At 38.9% G+C, this 19,057-nt stretch overlaps 1 protein-coding gene across 1 annotated transcript in view; it reads right to left on the reverse strand.

The window, feature by feature from the left end:
• Positions 1-19,057, reverse strand: part of CLVS2 (clavesin 2) — a 65,032-nt gene that overhangs the window by 532 nt on the left and 45,443 nt on the right. The window contains exons 3-4 of the mRNA XM_046674531.1: positions 12,770-12,880; positions 6,024-6,244 (exon numbers count right to left, since the gene is read on the reverse strand). Of these exons, the coding sequence (XP_046530487.1) occupies positions 6,024-6,244; positions 12,770-12,880 (332 nt within the window). The remainder of the gene's footprint in view (positions 1-6,023; positions 6,245-12,769; positions 12,881-19,057) is intronic.

The following is a 19,057-nucleotide window of genomic DNA, read 5'->3' on the forward strand; positions in this document are numbered from 1 at the left end:
TGAATGTGCATTTTTTGACCATTTTTTATTTTTAATGATCACATTAGGAAAAAAATCAAAATTTGAATGTGAGTTTTGTTAAATTTCCCACTAGAACATCTGAATAAATCAATCTTACTCCTGAAAATTTTGTGAAATATTTTAAGCCTTTAAAAAAGTAAAAACTCCTCTTGTTTAGGCAGCAGCAATTTATGATTAGGAAAGCAAATAATTTGAAAACCCCTTGGACACGCCTTCAATACCAGGTGGGAATTCTATCTCAACTGATCATTAGGAAACAAGGTTTAGCTGGGAAGGAGAAAAGTCAATGAAACATGCGACTGTTGTGGCAGGAAGCTGCCATCTTAATAGCTATGGCATTAAGGAAACAGCTGCCCTTTTAAAATTCTCTTCCGTAATGAATTTTCCCCTGCTGCTGCATTCCAGCCAATTGGCTATTGCTGTGGCAATATGCCCCTTAGCAGACTTCATTAACTTTCGAAAAGAAAGACTATAAGCTAAAATACAACTGCACCAGCTAATGAAAAAAAGCAGTGATGGAACGAATTATCAAAACAAAAATAATTACAGGACTAAGTGATAAACCGACTCCATTTAAATAAACTTAAATTTGTTTCTAAAGAGGGAATGAAAAGGAAGGTGAGAACACTAACACAGGGAGTTCTTATTTCCTAAGTCATTTTCACTATTTTATCTCAATAATAGGTATTAGACGCCTATATCAGAAAGGAGACAGTAAAGTTGAATGCGTGTGTGTGTGTGTGTATGTGCCAGAGAGAGAGAGAAAAAGAGAAAGAGAAGGAGCAATGATAATTTATCTTACAAAAAAGTACACGAATAATATACATTTTAATACAGTAGACAATTTTACAAAACACTTAGCGATTAGATTTTTACCACTGTTTTTTCTTAGACTCAACTAAAAAAGTTGGTTTCCCAAGATGAATCCATGCTAAAACATACAGAGGCTCATTTAATGTCCTGCACTAAGGCATTAACTTGACAGCTGGTACCCACTAGACTATAAGTTCCATGGACAGGGACTTTATCAGTTTCTCTCCTTACTGCAAACACATGTGTCACAGAGTCTGTTACAGAGAAGGATCTCGATATCTTAATTTGTATCCAATAAATAGTTTCCATACTGAAAGAAGTTCAGTATTAAGCATTCAAAATGAAGAGTAATAAAGATAAAGCAATTTATCCTGTGGAGAAAGAAATTCTTAACAGAAAATGTATTTTAAAATTCTCATAAAGATAAATCTATTATATAAATGTTGAGCTATAGCCTAATAATACTCAATAAGTACACAGCATAGCTCTTCAGACAGCACAAAGTACACAACGTAAGCATTCGCCATCATGTTCTATTAAAACACGCAGCATAAATACACACGTGCAATCGTTTAAATCCTTATGTTCCTTGATTTAAAAAAATTATTAGAGGATATGATGATTTTAATGAAATAGTTTAAGTAACAGTGCACTATTCAACCTGGTTTTAAGTTCCTAGTTTGCTTTGGTCATGCACTAGAGAGATCAGAATTGTTGGATGATGAATGCTGGCTCCATATGGAGAACAATTCCTCGATAAAATAAGCCAGGCAGAAATAATTTCTGATGAAGAATTTTGGGGGGGGGGTATTTAATTGCCCCAAGTGTACTGTTATTTTAGTCCAGATTTTTTCTCTTTCTCTTACATAAAACAGGGTTATTCATGCAGGATCATAACTGTTAATGAATTGGTCTGTTTCAACTGCAATACAGAGGTGTCTGTCATTAACCCAAAGGACATCTCAGCCGTCTCCACACAGCCTCTGCTGTCTTTGCAATAAATAACTTTTATTTTTTTCATAAAAACCAGTAAGTTAAATTTAATTATCTAGGTATCATTTTTTCACTTATTTTGCATCTACACTGTTGTGCTATACCTTAGTGTTTAAGAGGCTAGATTTTGAACTTAAGTGGATTCCAATTCCAATTCTGCTATTTACCAGCTCTGTGACCACGGGGAGGCTATTTAAACTTTCCAAGATTTTGTTCCCTTATCTGTAAAATGAGGGAAATAACATCTACATCATACAGATGTATTGAGGATCAAATTCAATACTACATGCACAAACTCCAGCACAAATTCTGGCAGATAGCAAATGGTAATGGTTAAGGAAATGACTTATGGAATACCGTTGCCTGTGTTCCAATATTAGCATTGATACTTGTAGCTATGCGGCATGTGGAAGTTACTTATCGCCTCTGTATCTGGGTCTCCTCATCAATAGGATGGGGATGGTACTACCTTATTAGTTGTTTAGAGAGGCAAAGGAGTCAATATTTACAAAGGATTAGATAGGATCTGGCATGTAGTAACAATAGATGTCGAATATTATTCCATAAAATTGAAGCTCATATTACCATAATGATATTAGTATTGTTGTTCGTACAACTGTCACATGCCAGGCGCTATCCTAGGTACTGGAGATATAAGGTAAAAGATACTCCCCCAGTTTAAGGCACCCTCAGTCTAGCGACTTTGTGTCTTTTCACATGACTATGCTATCCCTCCACAAATTTACACAGGGGGACAAAGTCTTCTTCCTATACATCTAGCTAAATTCACTAAAGGAAGAATTATCTACAACTCTTTGGAGAAGGAATGATTTTTTTCCCCTCTCAATCTAAGGATAACATAAAACTATAGAAGGACACAGAAGAGAGGAGAGCAAGGTGGATCCCAGGAACAATTTCCTCCCATCCTTTATGGGGAATTACCATTCCCTGACATAGAGAAGATGAAAATCAAGTGAAACAACTTTCTTGATCTCGTTCTTTGAAAGTTTTCAAATAGAACCATAAAAGCTTCAGATGATACAAAACCTACACCAAACAAAGGACGTCTGAAATCCTAATCAGCCCACGGCAGCAACAAGAAACTCAGGGCTGGGGAGGTCGATGTGCTGTGAGCCAAGTCTGCAGGGGACAAAATGGCCTAATTAATTGGAGAAGAAAATCAGCATCCAAAAAGACTTCAAAAGGTGAACAGACTGAGCCAAATCTAACAAGATGGTTTAATCAATTGAAATAATGTGCTTGGAGGAAAAAGAGAAATAGAGAATTATGAGGATATGGATCTATAATTAAAGAGACACTAGTTTTAGGGAGCTCAATATGAGTCAGCAATGTGCTTTGGCTGCTGGAGTGGCAGTGACAGTGACAATAACAGCAATCAAAGGAATCCAATGAGGTCTACACTGCAAAGCCACAATTCTAAAACCTAAATGCAAGTAGTGATAGCGTCAGATATCACCTATTCAACTCTGAACACTGCATTTAAAAGGGGCCACTGACAGAGAGCAGATCACTGTTTCATTCATTTAACTGGTACCTAGTGAGCACCCCCTGGGCGCCAGGCCCTCCTCCAGACACTGGGGATTCAGAGGATCAGAGGAGAACAGGATAGATAAAGCCATTAAAGTCTCCACGAAGCTTACATTTGGGGGTGGGGAGGCTATAAAATTAGATAAAATCAGTCATTTGACAGTCTGATAAGTGCTACGAAAAAATAAAGGATGGTTGATAGACAGTGGTTGATAGAGAGTGACCGGAATTAAGAGGAAGTAGGGCTAATTAAGACCTGGTGATTGACAAAGACCAAAAGACCATTTTGAGGGGGTGACCTTTTCCACTGGAAGATGAAGGAAGAGAGTATTTCAGGCAGAGGGGCAACAAATGTAAAGATCCTTAGATAGGAACAAGCCGAAGAGGCTGAAGGAGAATAAAGAAGGACGCTGTGCCTGAAAAGCAGGGGAGGAAAGAGAAGGTAAATAAACTCAGGAGAGAGGTAGGCAGGATCAGATCATGTAGCACGTTGTAAGCCACGATACGGAATTGATTGTATTCATTGTATAATCAGCAGTCATTAAAAAATTTAAAGCAGATAAGTGAAGTGATCTGATTTACATTTTAGAATGATCTTTTGGATTCCCATGTGGAGCAGGGTGAAGGATGGAGGCAGAGACAGGAGGGAGGAAATTTGGGGGGGAGTGCAGGCAAGCAGAGTACAGGTGATGTGGGTACAGCTAAGGTTGGAGAGGACATGGAGAGAAATGTGCTCATAGGAGGGGACCACATTAGTGAACATGTCACAGAAGGAGTGGCCAAAGGAAATGTGCATTGTTAACTGAGAAAGGAAAAGACTAGGGAACACCTGTGACAGGTGTCTCCAAAGACTTATATTGCTCAGTCCAGAGTGAGGGCGCTCTATGTCATTGTGTCGAGGAACGGTAGACAAGGTTTATGTCAACAACATGAAAGACTCTACACCTCATCGATTGGAAAACTCTTCCACCACATAAAGACTATGTGACTTTAGGGACACAATATGTTTTAAACAGGGCTTCCTTGAGGATTAAATTAATTAATGTCACCAAAAAAAGGTACCTAGAAGGGCCTAGTCATAATAAGTACATGGTAAATGATAGATTGTAACAACTATTATTATTAGGATTATTATTTTTATTAGAAGAAAGTTATTCTTAGGCAGTTGGATTTTAATTGTTTTTTTTTAGAAAACATTTTTGGAAATTTGATGAAATATATGCCTTCTCTCCAGAAAAAAACACGCAAAATACATATATTCATTCACACACATACACATCATTTTGAATACGACTCTTAGCACTTAACAAATCCCTTTGAGATCCCATACATGAAACACTTTGGTTAGGAGAGCACAGAATTCTAATCAAGAAGCCCTGTTTCAAAAGAAGGGAGTTGAGAAGAGCAAACTTGGTTTAAACATAAGCTTGTTGATTAGTGGAGAAATTAAAGCTGGGGATATCTCTGGCCTTTCAATTCTCTCCAAGGAGTTGTGGAGCAGCCTAAGGTGGGAAAGACATTATACACACCAACAACAGAAACAGCAACAGCAACAGTAGCAAAAAAAAGAGCACAGCCTCAAAGAACAGGGGTGCCACTGCATGAGTCAGAGCTATGACCAAAAGACCATAAGGCTATCATCGGAGAAGGATGCATGACAAGTGTTTGAGATGACCTGGGAGATGCCCTTGGCACCTCCCTGAGTTAGGTAGGGAGAGACTTGCAGGGGCTGTGGTTCCTATATTTCTGTGATGGAAAATGAACCAAGAAATAATATTTGTTACATTAGCCAAATGAATCCTGGGCTGGTGTGGCCTGGGGAAGCCTGAATTACACATCTTCTGGTTCGTTACACAATGCAAATTCAGAGGCAGTCATGCATCTGTGCATGTCTGGCAACTCCCCACCTCCACCACCACCTGACTAGGGCTGGACATACATTTCATTTAGATTGGATCCAAAACACCTAGGAAAGTGCCTATTACAGAACATATGTTCAATAAATATTGAAAGATTGATTAAAATTGAAAGAAAACAGGCATAAAAATATCATGAGAGTCAAAGCAGGGAGTCACACTCTGACTCAACAATGTACTTTATAAAGATTAAAGCTGTGGGGAAATAGAATGTCTTGCCCCAGGAATGGCTAGACCTTTAAACAGAAACTTGGCAGAGACACCGAAAGGAGAAAATAAGCTTTAAATGTAGTTTTTGAAGTGTGTGTGTGTGTGTGTGTGTGAGTGCTTGCTACGGATCCCTGTCTTCAAATGAAATCTTACATATAAGTCTAATACATTTCTTAGACAGAAGGAGAGTCATTCTCATTGCAGTGGAGATGATTAGTGTCACCAGCCCACCTGCTTGGCCTGAGGCACTCTACCAGAACCCCTAGGGTATAGTTTGAAAAAGTCACTAGATTTGGTGACTTCTAGGGACCCTGCTAGGCTGTGAATTTGGAACAACACTGAGTTGGGGTTACCTCAAATGACTTTATCTTTGACTCAGAATTCCTAGATATCTAATCGTGGTGGCATGAAAGGTTTTAAAATCTCACCAAATATCTACTTCAGAAACATATAAAACCTAGAGTTATATTAGGGGTGAAATATAACTGGCTCCAGCCCACTACCCAGCTACGTCCAGCATACCTCTTCATGGACTTGGGGGAGAGCTCCTTTTCCACTTCCTTCACAGGCATGCTGTAGGAGTCCACGTTGTATTCACTGTCATCATCATACTCGTGGTCCAGCAGTGTTCTTGCCCATGTTCCCATGTCATAAGGGGGCAGCATTCCTCCAAACTCAGAGGGCAGGATCTCAGGATGAATTAGTTGGTGTAGACTGTTCAGGTTGTTACCATGCAAAAATATCTATAAATGCAAGAAGAGGGGTCGGGGGGGAACACACAGAAGACAATAAATACCATCCAAGTGCCGGGGGGAAGGAGTAAGGATAGGAAGACCAAAAACAAGAGTTTTCTGTCTGTTAAAATATTTAAGCCCCTCACTTGCTCTGTGAAACAGGCAAGGCTGTACTGTTATCCTAATATTTCACATAAAAATCCTGAGGCTCAGAGATTCTAAGTAGTTTCTAGAAGGTCAGATAGTTATCGGGTTAAAGAGCTGGAACCAGAAATTTGGTTTCCTGCTTCATAGTCAGAGACATGAGCAGAATCCAACGGCATGTTGATCCTGGTATTAGTTGTGCAAAGCTGATGATGTGCATAATGAATGCTGTTAAAGCACCCCTTTCTCATAAGGAACTCATCAGCTCCAGCTCCTCAAGTAACCCAAGTTATTAAGCCCAAAATCAGTCACCAGTATGGTTTTCTCTTCATCATCAATAAAACTAAGAATACTGTAACCACTAAATTACTGCTTTATAATGTGAAGTGTGTGATGTAAATAAAAGTAGATTAGCATCATTATAACAACAGGTTGAGTGAAGGTTCGTGTCCCAAAGGACTTATGCTCTGTAATGTCGCCAGCCTTTTCTACCAGAGAATTCCATGCTTATTGTTCAAATAAAAAATAGAATAATGGACTGAAAATGTAAAACTGTATGTATGTATTAATTATTGGTATTGTTATCTACATAGGGCTTTTTAAACAAAAACTGGAGTGGGGGACATCTGGTGGCATCGTGGTTAGCATCAGGCACTTTGCTTCAGCAGCCTGGGGTTTGCGGGCTCAAATCCTGGGTGCAGACCTGCACATCGCTCATCAGGCCATGCTGTGGCATCATCCCACGTGCAAAAGAGGAAGATTGGCATAGATGTTGGCTCAGCAGCAACCTTCCTCAGGCAAAAAAGAGGGAAGATTGCCAACGGATGTTAGCTCAGGACAAATCTTCCTCACCACACACACACACAAAAATTGGAGACATTCAAGCTACATACTCAGGATTTGTTTCTCCATATATTGCTATCTCCTCTTCTTCTTTCATTTCAATCTCAAAACTGCAGAGCAGTCTTCTCTGAAATAGCATTGTTGTCATCTCATGTAAACTTATGTATTATTTATTTAAGGATTATAGTTTCTAAGTGACTTAAAATAATTTCACACTTCAGGTTCAAGACAAACAGGCTAACACGCTCATCTCTTCTCTCTGTACTTTTAGAATCCACGGAAGTAAATATACAGGAAAACAAGGAAAGAGAAGTCTGCAACATCAAATAAAATGAGAGGGATGGCAGTCACTAATCAACAAGTAATTTCAACAACTTATGGAGGAGTAAAAGCGGATGAGAACATGTCACTGGCCCAAATTGGCAGAGCAAATATCATGCCTGAAATACATCATGTGGGGCCTACAGAGGTGGAAGACGCCATCCGCCCCAAAGTAGATCAAGTTAATTGCAAACTTTACACCTTCCCACTCCTATTTGCAGAGCACACCAGCCCAGGAAAAAACACACACACACACACACACGCACATTCCTAGGTTCTTCTTGTAAAAAACGAATTTTCCTGGAAAAGTTAAGTTCCAGCATCTGAAACCCTTATTTTATTAGGTATATAACCTTTATTTTATTAGATTTTACTTCATGTAGGAAACCTTCTCTTTCAAGTCATGCAAGAGTTATGGTAACAAATCCTTAAAGAAGTAAATGTAATCCTAGCACGCTACTTCCTTTCTCTTGGCTAATGCTCTGTTTCCTCCTCCCTCAACATCACTTTCAGCTTTTGCCTTGCTTTTTTTCACTGAAAAACTAGGGCAACCAGATGAGACCCACCCACCTGCATCTGTGTCCATATGCTTTGCCTTCGTTCCTAGTACAATGGAAGGATAAACTCTCCAAAGGCCAGCCCCTCCACCTGTGCACTAGAATGCATGTTCTCCTCTACTCAATTATATTTCCCAGCAATTCTCTCTTATCTCTCTTGCATCACCAAATTTCCTCTCTCTGCTGGATCTTTCCCACCAGAGACCAACCATGCCAACTCTACTCTTCCCCTCCCCCCAATACAGATATAGAAAACCTCTCTCGGCCTTCCTGCCACATCCAGTCATTATCCCATTTCTCTCCTTCCCTTTACTGCAAAACTCATCAAGAGTTGTCTATAGTCATTGTCCAAATACTCTTGCCCAATTTTTCCCAAATTCAATCCAAATAGGCTCTGCCTCCCACCATAGCATTAAAAAAATAGCTTTTGTCCATATCCTTCTCATTGCTAAATTCAGTGCCCAATTCTCAGTGCTTATTTTTCTTGAACTCTCAGCAGCGCTGGATAGAGTAGATGATTCTTCTTATTGAAACATTTTCTCCCAGGACCTGTCGGTTTTCTCCTACCTTGACAAATGCTTTTTGTAGTCTCCTATGTTGACTGTTCCTCATTACCTCAATATCTTAACATCAGAGAGCTCTAGGCTTTAGTTCTTGGGTTTATTCTCTTTTCTAACTATACTCACCTTTTGGTAATCTCATTGACTGAAGGAGACTTAGTGGCTTTAAATATTGTCCATACACTGAAAATTTAGACCCTGAATCCAGGCCTTTCCTTTGAACTCCATATTGGCTTTTCCACTCTCTATGTCACATCGCTTAAATGGTCAATGGGCACCTTGAACTTAACATGCACAAAATTGAAATCACAATTTTCTCCCCCAAATCAGCTCCTCCTTATTTTCAACATCAGTTGATGGTGTGACTATGCTTCTAGTTTCTCAGGCCAAAACTTTGACTCATCCTTAATTCCTCACATCATCTAAATTATCAGTAAATCATTTTGGTGCCACCTTCAAAATGTATCCTGAATCCAAATATCTGAGCAGCTCCACCCCTACAATCCTAACTCAGGCTACTCTCACCCTTCAAATTGTATGACTGTGTTAGTGTTTTAACTGCTCTCCCTACTTCCATTCCTGCCACTTACACTCTATTCTCAACACAGCAGCCAGAATGACAGTGTCAACACATCAGTCAGATTGTATTCCTCTGCTCACAGCTCCCATTGGCTTCTCCTTTCTCCTAGAGGAGATCCTATAAGGCCCTCCATGAACTCCTTCTTGGAACACATCTCCTACTATTCATTCCCCTGCTGAAACACGCCGTTCACACATTTGTCTCAGGATGCTTGCAATGGAGGTATCTTCTGCCTCCAAATGTACTCATGGTTTGTTCGCCCATATCCCTCAAGTCTTTGCTTGAAAATTCCCTTTCATGAAGGCCTTCCCTGGTGAGCCTTTGTAACACTGCAACCCTGCCCCACCTGGAAAGCCCCGTCTGCTTTCCTACATCATGTTTCTTTATAGCCCCTCTCACCTTCTAACATATTACATAATTTATTAGTTACATTATGCACATACTGCTTTGATGATTCATAAAATATAATACCATCATTTCTCTTAATCCAAGATTTGTTGAAAAATATATATTGTATGAAGATTCTTTTCTAGAACTGTTAAATGTGATTGTACATTTGCACTGGGCAATAACGATGCATTGTAATTGCCCAACTATTAAATTTTTGCTGTTTGATTTTCCTTTATTTTAGCTAGTTCTGTGTAGTAACATTATTTATTGAAGTTTTACTATATTCTTCTCCACATGCATTTTTTTCTTCCTCCATTTCATGCAAGAAATCTTGTCTTTGTGAGCTCCTTTGCCTCAGGGTACCTTACGATTCTAAAAATTAGCCTGAATAATACTTCAATTTTTATTTATTTTCTGAAATATTAAAGAGATTATGGTAGGAGACCTGAGTGGAAAGGAGGAGGGTGAAGTGTTTTTGAGAATTAGCAAGGAGTAGGAGTAGAAGTGAGAGTCCACCATATTGAGAAAGAAGTAGAAATTTGTCCCAACTAGCAGGGAAGCTTGTTTCCTGTCAGCTCTTGGGGAGTGTAAGACCACATCCACAGGCCAGCTGAAGAGTTCCCTGGGGTAGTGGGTTGAAGCCTAGCCATTGGGTTCTAGCTTCAGCAAAGATTTTTTTTCACAGACAACTTGGGAGCAGAAGGAGACCTTAATTAAGGAACTAATACTAGCTTGAACAATGAGGATATCAGAAGTGGCCATGATAGATGGGAAGTTCAACTCTACATGAACGATTCCAGACACCAATGAGATTTTGAGATGAAGGGACCTATATACCACCTAAGGATGATATTCCCATCAGCCCAGCATGTAGGAGACTCAAAGTCAGATTTAATTTAAGAAAATGAAGAACTAAGTATTTCTTGCTTGGGAAAGAAGATTCACAACTACTTCTTAGGTTTTCTTCTACCCAGTTTTCAGAACATAGATTGGTAGCATCTGTAGTACAAGGTGTTTGAGTAATTGTGATGCTGAATCACTTGGAATACCAGTGAGGGAATATAATAGTTTTTCATTGTGCATTGATTATATAAGTAGAAATTAAAGATGTTTTAGCCTATGATTATTTTCTCATGTGAAAATTTCCAAGCCTACAGTTTTAATTAAAATGACAAAGTTCAGATACCTCACTTCCTATGGAAAAATGCTGGCTGTGCATTCTTCTAGGCATTGTCAAAATTGTCAAATTCAATCAAACAACCCCAAATCTGAAGCTTTCCTTGTTTCCTAGACTTGACTCTCTTCAGCCTTTTCCAACAGAGCAGCAGCATCTTAAAATCATGTCAGAACAAGTCGCTCCTGAACTCAGTCTTTCAAGTGCTTCTCATTTCATTCTGACTGAAACTCCAGATCCTCGCGATGGTGTACCAGCCCCGTGTGATCCGGCCCGCGCTCCCTCCTAGCCAGTCCCCTACTGTCCTCCCCAACAGCCCATTCTGCTCCAGCTTTTCTACCTTCCCTACTGTTTGTCAAATGCACCAGGCATGTTTCTACCTCAGGACATTTGCCATCGCTATTTCCTCCGCCTGTATCGGTCTTCCCAGTAAACCCACATATTCACTCTACTGCCTCCTAGCTGTGATTTAGAGGAAACTGCTTAACCTTCTGTGCTTTATTTTCCCTTCTAAAAAGGGTAAAAACAACAATGCTTACCTTAAAGCCTTGTTGTAAGGATTAAATGAGTTAACATATGCATAGTACTTAGAACAGCATGTGGTGGAGAGTGCATGCGACAGAAGCATTCACTACATAATTTGCACTAAAAGCCCCAGCAGGTGTTTTGGGTCACCTGATCATCCCTTCATAAAACAACGTTTGAGGGTGCTATTTGCCAGGCACGTCAATACATTTTTCTGAATTTTAAAATGTAAGTTAATTTAATTCTCGGTGGTGGAAACAATTCCTAATATAAATTAGACATTTAAGGAATTTTTCCTCTTAAACAACTGGAACATTTTCAAAAATTCATAAACAGAAAACTCTCCATTCATTAATGTTTGATGCAAACACGTAACAATTATTTTCACTTCACACTCACAGTGGGGCTCCTACGGCACTGAAAGACCTAAGGTACCTTCTCCTTCATTGAGAAACACGGAAAATTATCTTCCGGACAGATTTAGAAGTAAGTATATTTTACTGTGGAACTAATCATTTGAAAATTAGTCACAGCACAGTGATAAAAATAGCTCTAAATGTGGAGCCATTTGGATGCAAATATTAGCTTTACAACTTTACAGCTGAGTCGATGAGAAACAAGTTACTAATCCAGCCTGAGACTCTCCTCAGCTCTGACACAGGAGATCATGCTTGCCTTTTCTACTAAGCTTACTTTTCAGAGCTGTTTGCAGGAAAACATGAAATAATATGTATTTAAATGCATGTTTAAACCTATATTATTAATAATGATAAATGTATTCAGCATTTACCATGTGCCATGCACTGCACTAAATAAATTGCTTTATATAAATTATCTTATTCTCAGAAAAAAATGACTATTGTATGTACTTTGAGTATCCTCATTGTTAGATAAAACTGAATCTTAGAATTCAAGTAACTTGTCGTTTGAAGAAATATTAAAGTTTCTACACATTAGCATTCTTTTTGAAATGTGTGATCGATCATGACGATCACTACAAAATTATACTCAATATCACAAAATTCACTATAATCAATGTAACAGATATTGTGATATAATAACATCCATTTATCAACTTACAAAACTATAACTTTTGTCTAGCCCTTACTTGAAATTAAGTGTACCTATAACAACATAGTAACATGGCATAATTTTTTTGTTTACTTTTAACCTGATGCTTTAACATGTAATGAATGAGCCAAAATCTTCTCCCCATTTGTGGGAAACCAGGAGAGCTAGCTTTTAAATACGTCTTTTACAGATACGCTGTTCAGAATTAATCACAAAGTCTCTAAGAATTTTAAAATGTCTTGTATGTTGAATATTTAAATGCAATATAGAAGTGCATTTTACCATGGCTGATATTATATGCACAGTATGCATCATAATTCATTGAATGGGGGAGGAGAAAGGATAAAAAACAAAGAAATAAACAGATACCCTTTTCCGAGTCTTCTCCTTCAGGAAAGGCCGGATCACGGTGTAGAGGGCATGGATGTACCACGGTTGATTGACAAAATGAATTCCTCCGAACCGCGCTGGGAAACTATCCTAGAGAAACGTGGAGGGAAAAAAGAAATCGAAACAAGCTTTAATACATTGAGAAGTTCTAAGGAACGTCATATGGTATTTACAAATGTGTTATTCCACCCACTTAAATGAGATTATCTATATAGTTAAGGAGAAGAAAGGAGGAAAAATCTTACAACATTAAAGATTGTACCTTTCATACAGAAACTGAAGCAATATGTAATAAAGCAAATCCTTCTCAAGAATAGGTTGTTGATAAGAATTTCAGCTTTTTTGGGAGTGCCATATTTTAAGACTGTAAACTGCTAACAGTCATTATAGGCCAAGAAACAGAAATAAAAGACATTAGAGTCTTGGCAAATAATGAATCTATGTTAGATAAGTGTTTTATTTACATTATTTATATTTATATTTATATTAAAGCATATTTAAATTAAAATATTTTACTAAATTTCACTGTAGTCATCTACAACGTGAGCACTGTCAGATATCAAAACTCACTTTGTTCTCTTTATCTCATTATTTTATCAACTTTATTATAAACATTCTCCTGTCCTTATTTCAACCATAAAAAAAGGAAATGTGCTTAAGCATAATAAAAAGCTAAAGTTGTCGCATAAGAAATTTGAAGACGCGTTTTCCTAGGTTAAATGAAAATCAAAACCCTCTGAGCTTGCCCCACAGGAAGAAAAAGGTGCTATCATAAAGCCAGCATCCTCTTTAAGAAGAACTCATCTGTGTAAGGTGTGACTCTGGAATGTTATAGAGAGCTGTTTTCTTCCCACCCATGACTAGGAGCATCCCAATTCCACTCCATAATACAAAGAGAATCCTTAAGCCAAATGAACTGCAACATTTGACAGTACAATTGAGTAGGCTATGGAGTCCACGTGAACAGATCTGATTCTTGCTACTAGTTCCAAGTTCCACACTGAGCTGACTACAATAGGTTTCTTTTGAAAAACTATACCGCTGGAGTGTTTCTCAAGTGGCAACATAATAATTGACATTCTTCTGAATTCTACTTAGAGTATGAACAGGAACAAAAGAAAAGTAAAGGAACAGAAATAATTGCAAATATTTTTTTTTAATTTAAATTTTCTCTTGAACAAGATTCTCTGTTCAAAAACATACATGGCACAACCCCATTAAAATATTTTGGCTTTTGGGGGACATTTAAGAGCATTAGTAATTAATTAGTGGTTTTGTATATTGATTTTCAGAGCTGATGAGCATTTTTTACAAAGTAATTTCTATCTCTGAGAATAATACACTATGAAAAAGCAACAATACTTAAAAAATAAATTAGACCAGCTAAAGGTAAAAATGTCTTTTATAACAGTCTTACTTCTTTTATAAACATGTAGTTTTTATTCACCAAGAGGTTATTACAACAGAAAAGAATCAGAAATGCAAAATAGCCTTTTTAAGTTATGACATTTTTATACATAAAAAGAAGATACATAATGTATATACGATAAAGAGAGAGCTAAGACAAACCCCCATGTGCCCTTCACTCAGCTTAAGAAATGCAACATGCTCGGTAACCTCCAAGTTCACTGTATTCATACTTTCACCATCTCCCACATTTTTAAATTTAATTTTATAATTCCCTTGCTTATATTTTATGTTTTATTTGATAAATATCGTAAATATTATACTCTATTCTTATATTTAATTTATTTTTATATTTTACATTTTTGCTATGTAACCCTAAAATACACTGTTTTTTAAGTACTTAACCTTTACAAAAATGTCATTGTAGTGAATGTATTCTTCTGTTGTTCCATAACATTGTTTTGGAGGCTTGCTGTATTTGAGGTTTATCCTTGTGTGTGGCTATAGTTCATTGTCACTGCTGTATAGTATACCATTGTATGGTACACCACAATTAATTTATTTTTTCCTGTCCATGCACGTTTTTTCCTAGGTTTTTTGTTTGTTTAGCCATTACCAGCATTGCTGCTCTGCAGACCTCATTCTTAGACGTGTCTCTTGTGCATGTTCGAGAGTATATGGATGGAGGGTAGGTATCTAAAAGCGTTAACACTGAGTCATAGAGCGTATATACTTCAACTTCACAAAACTGGTGACAGCAATTGTCCCAATTTGTACCGCTCCTTTCTCTAGTAATGCAGGAAAGTTCCAGCTGTTCCACATATCACATTTTTATTTGTCAATCTTTCTAATTTTTGCCAATCTATTGGGGGTAAAATAGCTTTTCATGTGATTTTACTTGACTAATTCCTCGGGCTTTGCTCATTTTGTTTAATTCCATCATTAATAACATGTTTAACAACATAACCATTTTATACATAGGTATTTTGTTTCTGAGTCCTTGAGGGCCTGAATTTGTTTGCTGTCTCTGCTGATCTCGTTCACGGTATCTTGTTTACGGTGAGCTTATATTTGGCTAATGTTAGTCATTGGGGCTCCCAAAGGAGCTGGCTTGAGGATGCCTTTCTCCAGACAAGATTCATATCAGCTCCCACGAGGTGCTTTCAACCTGGTTTGGCTTTAGTTTAATTTCCCATCTTGAATTTTCTCTGACTGTGCAGTGTATATTCAAATCTAAGATCTATATGAGACAATTATGGCCTCAGATTATCAAGGAAAACTATTATCATCATCATCAATACCAATATTATTATTACCATTATTATTTTTCCACCTGGATATGGGAGAGGCAGAGAAGTTTCCTTAAAGGTTTCCTGGCCAGCAGGGATTTTCCTAGCACAAGCTTTCCCCAAGGCTGTAGCATCTAGAGGAACATAGTCTCGCATCCAGCTCCCCATTGCCCTGAACGTGTGTCCGCCTGCTCTGCTCCTGCCCCAGGCCATCATTACTCTCTAAATCTCTAGGTTCCTGCAGTCACCGCATGCCTCCAGAAGCACCCAGGCTTCACTTATTCTCCTGCTTTCCTTCCAGTAGATTTTGTGTGCTTGGCTCTGGGGGAACTTGCCTCATATTCCCCAGAGTTCAGTAAATCATCTGGAAATATTTTTGTTGTGATATATCCAACACCTTGATGTTTCATGGCAGGAAGTTTTTAAAGAATTTTTAACCTGCTGCACGACCTGAAGCAGAAATACTTAGTATACCTTTAAAATATACTCCTGAGTGAGCATTTGATCTCTAGAACAAAACTCAATGAACACCAGCTATCAAGTTATTAAGCCAAACGTCCCAGCTCAGTGATTTTTAAACTTTGAGAATCATATGCAAACCATGCTTCTTCTATCCTGAAAAAAGAATATGCACAGACATATGCTTAACTTACACATGATGGCAGGAGAGTTCTTGAGCACGTCTTTATTTATAGAATGACGTGATCAGTATCAAATCACAGTTGAGACAGGGTGAAAGAGAAGGGAAAGCACTGACTTTGCAATCCAGTAGATTTAGTTTAAAATTCTGACTTCATGCCACCTCTGTCCTCTCAGGCATCAAAGTCCACAGCAAGGACATAATGCTTGTTCCTTCCTTTGCTCACTGTGATACCCCTCATTTCCTTTCTCTCTTCTCCTTGTGGTATCACTGTTATGCGCATGTTACACTTTTTGTAGTTGTCCCACAGTCCTTGGACACTCTGTTCTGTTTTGGGTTTTTTTTTCAGTCTTTGTTGTTCTCTCTGCCTTTCAGTTTGGGAGGTTTCTATTGATACATGCTGAAGCTCAGATTCTTTCCTCAGTCATATCCAGTCTACTAAGAAGCCCATCAAAGGCATTCTTCATTTCTGTTACAGTGTTTTTGATCTCTAACATTTCTTTTTGGTCCTTTCTTAGGACTTCCATCTCTGCTTACATTGCCCATGTGTTCTTGCATGCTGTCTACTTTATCCATTACAGCCCTTAACATATTAATCATAGTTGTTTAAAATTCCTGATCTGATAATTCCAACCTCCATACCATGTCTAGTTCTGATGCTCACTCTGTCTTTTCAAATTGTGTGGTTTTTTGCCTTTTTTTTAGTATGTCAACAATTTTTTCTTAATATCCGGACATAATGTACTGTTGTAAATAGACATTTAGTGATGTAGGGGGAAGGTGTGGGGGAAGGGAAAGCATTTTGTAGTCTTATGATTTGGTCTCAGTCTGAAGTGAGCCTGTGCCTCTGGACGGTGAACTCACAAGTGTTTCTCAGGTATTTTCTCTCCCCTTAGGTGGGACAGGTAGCCTGGAATTGGATGTTTCCTTCTCCCATGTGGAAGGCTAGAGTTGGGTATTTCCCTACCTCCTGATCAGTTAGGGTCTAACAATTCCCCAGCAGGTCAGGCTCTGGTTAACTAGTTTCTCCTGAGAGCAGGCCTCGTTAAGAACAGAGTGCTCTGGCATATTTCAAAATGGTTCCTTTTCCCTTCCCCCTGACAGAAACACAAGTGTGTTTTTCTCCAATTATTTACTGTAAGAACCCAGTTGAGCTCATGGAGGTCAATCGCACAAAAGTGTGGAAGGCCCCCTTATGACTCGCGCCTCCTGGCACCTTTCACTCTCAGCACTGTTTGTGCGCAATGAGCCTCCAGCAATTCATCAACTGCAGTTCAGGTTGTTCTACCCCGCAGTGGCTCCCGGGGTGGTGTCCCCTCAGAAGTCTCTGTTCCAATAAGCTGAGACTCTCTGTATTCATCTCTCTCTCCAATCTTGGTGACAGTGGTTTGCCCTGCGTCTTCACCTCTCTGATGATCTGGGTTGATTTTTCAGTCTGTTCAGTTTTTTACTTGTTAGAAAAGAGGGGCAACTTCCAAGCTTCTTAGATGTGGAACTGGAAACTGGAGCTCCCCTCATTTCTGATCACGTCCCAAGTCCTTCAATATTTACGCCCCCACCTCTGTGTAGCTTCGCACTTTCATATTCATTCTCCACATGAGGCGAATGTGATCACAGTAAAATCCAAAGCCCACTCCCTCCACATCCCTGCTTAGCACCATGTCACTTCCCAGCACCCACTTCACGTCTGTTCATGTTCAGATGCTGTTTTATAGCTTGCTGACTTTGTTCTCTCCCAGCTGGCATAGTTCTCTCTCCCTTTTTTGTATGACCTGCTCTTACTAATCGCTTAAGACCTAGCTCAGGCAACATCAACTCCAGGAAGGTCTTTTTGATCCCTTCTCTCACTTCTTACCCCACTGGTCTCTCATAAAAGCCTATTCTCTCTGCTATCACCAGCACATTGCCTAAGTCCATCACTGCACTTGCCACATGACCCCAAAATTGTCTCTTTGTCCACCTTCCCTACTAAACTGTGAGCTCTTTGAGCACAGAAATTGTGTGTTCTGTATGGTCTGTTGGTGCTGAGTCTGGCATCCATTTCCACTCACTTCACGCCTCACCCAACAGGGCAGGAAGACGAGAACATATGAATCTTACAGCTGGGATTCTGAATAGGAGAGTTCTGTCAATGTGATGCACTTGAGCAAGATTTAAAGGACTAAAGGGAAGCAGCAGTCACCTTCCTGCTTCAGTGACAGCTGCTAAGCAAGCTCTAGAGGGGCGATTGTTTGCATCAGCGTCTGTACCCCACCTTCCACTTTCTAGGTGCCAGTTTGAAGGATGAGAGGCTTCTGGGACAGCAGCAGTGAGAGGGCGGAGGCAGCGTTTTCCTGACCTCTGTATCACATCTGCATGGTTGCGACCTCAAAACCAAGAGAGCAGTTGCAGTCCTCCCCGAACATTCATTCCTCCCGCTCTTCCAGTGGGGTTTTAAGCACTAACTCCCAGTCTTAAATCCATTTTTCCTTAAACTATCCAGAGGGATTTCTGTTTTGTGCACTGAACTCTGATCCAGACCATGCCTGATTCATCTTTATATTCCCAGCATTTCTAAAACAAGTGTGTGTGTGTGTGTGTATGCCCCAGAGCAGAACTAGAGAAATGAATGGAATAGATTCTAATATTTATGCTTTAAGTAAACTATTTATCTTCTCTGAGCCACAATTTCCTTATCTGCAAAATGAGAACCACATTTAATAGGACAGCTAATGGCTAACCATAGCTGTTACTCATTGAGCACACCTCCTAGGTACTGGGCTACTACATTAACTATCAACCCCCATTTTACAGACATAGAAATGACCATGGGGGTAATTTTATAATGTGGTTTAATGGATAGTAGTTTGGCCCTAAATATAAATATAAATATATAGTGCAAAATAGTAATCAACAACATACACTATGCTGATCATTGACTCTGCTGTTCAC

This window comes from Equus quagga, chromosome 11, assembly GCF_021613505.1.
Source record: "Equus quagga isolate Etosha38 chromosome 11, UCLA_HA_Equagga_1.0, whole genome shotgun sequence".
Lineage (NCBI taxonomy): Eukaryota > Metazoa > Chordata > Mammalia > Perissodactyla > Equidae > Equus > Equus quagga.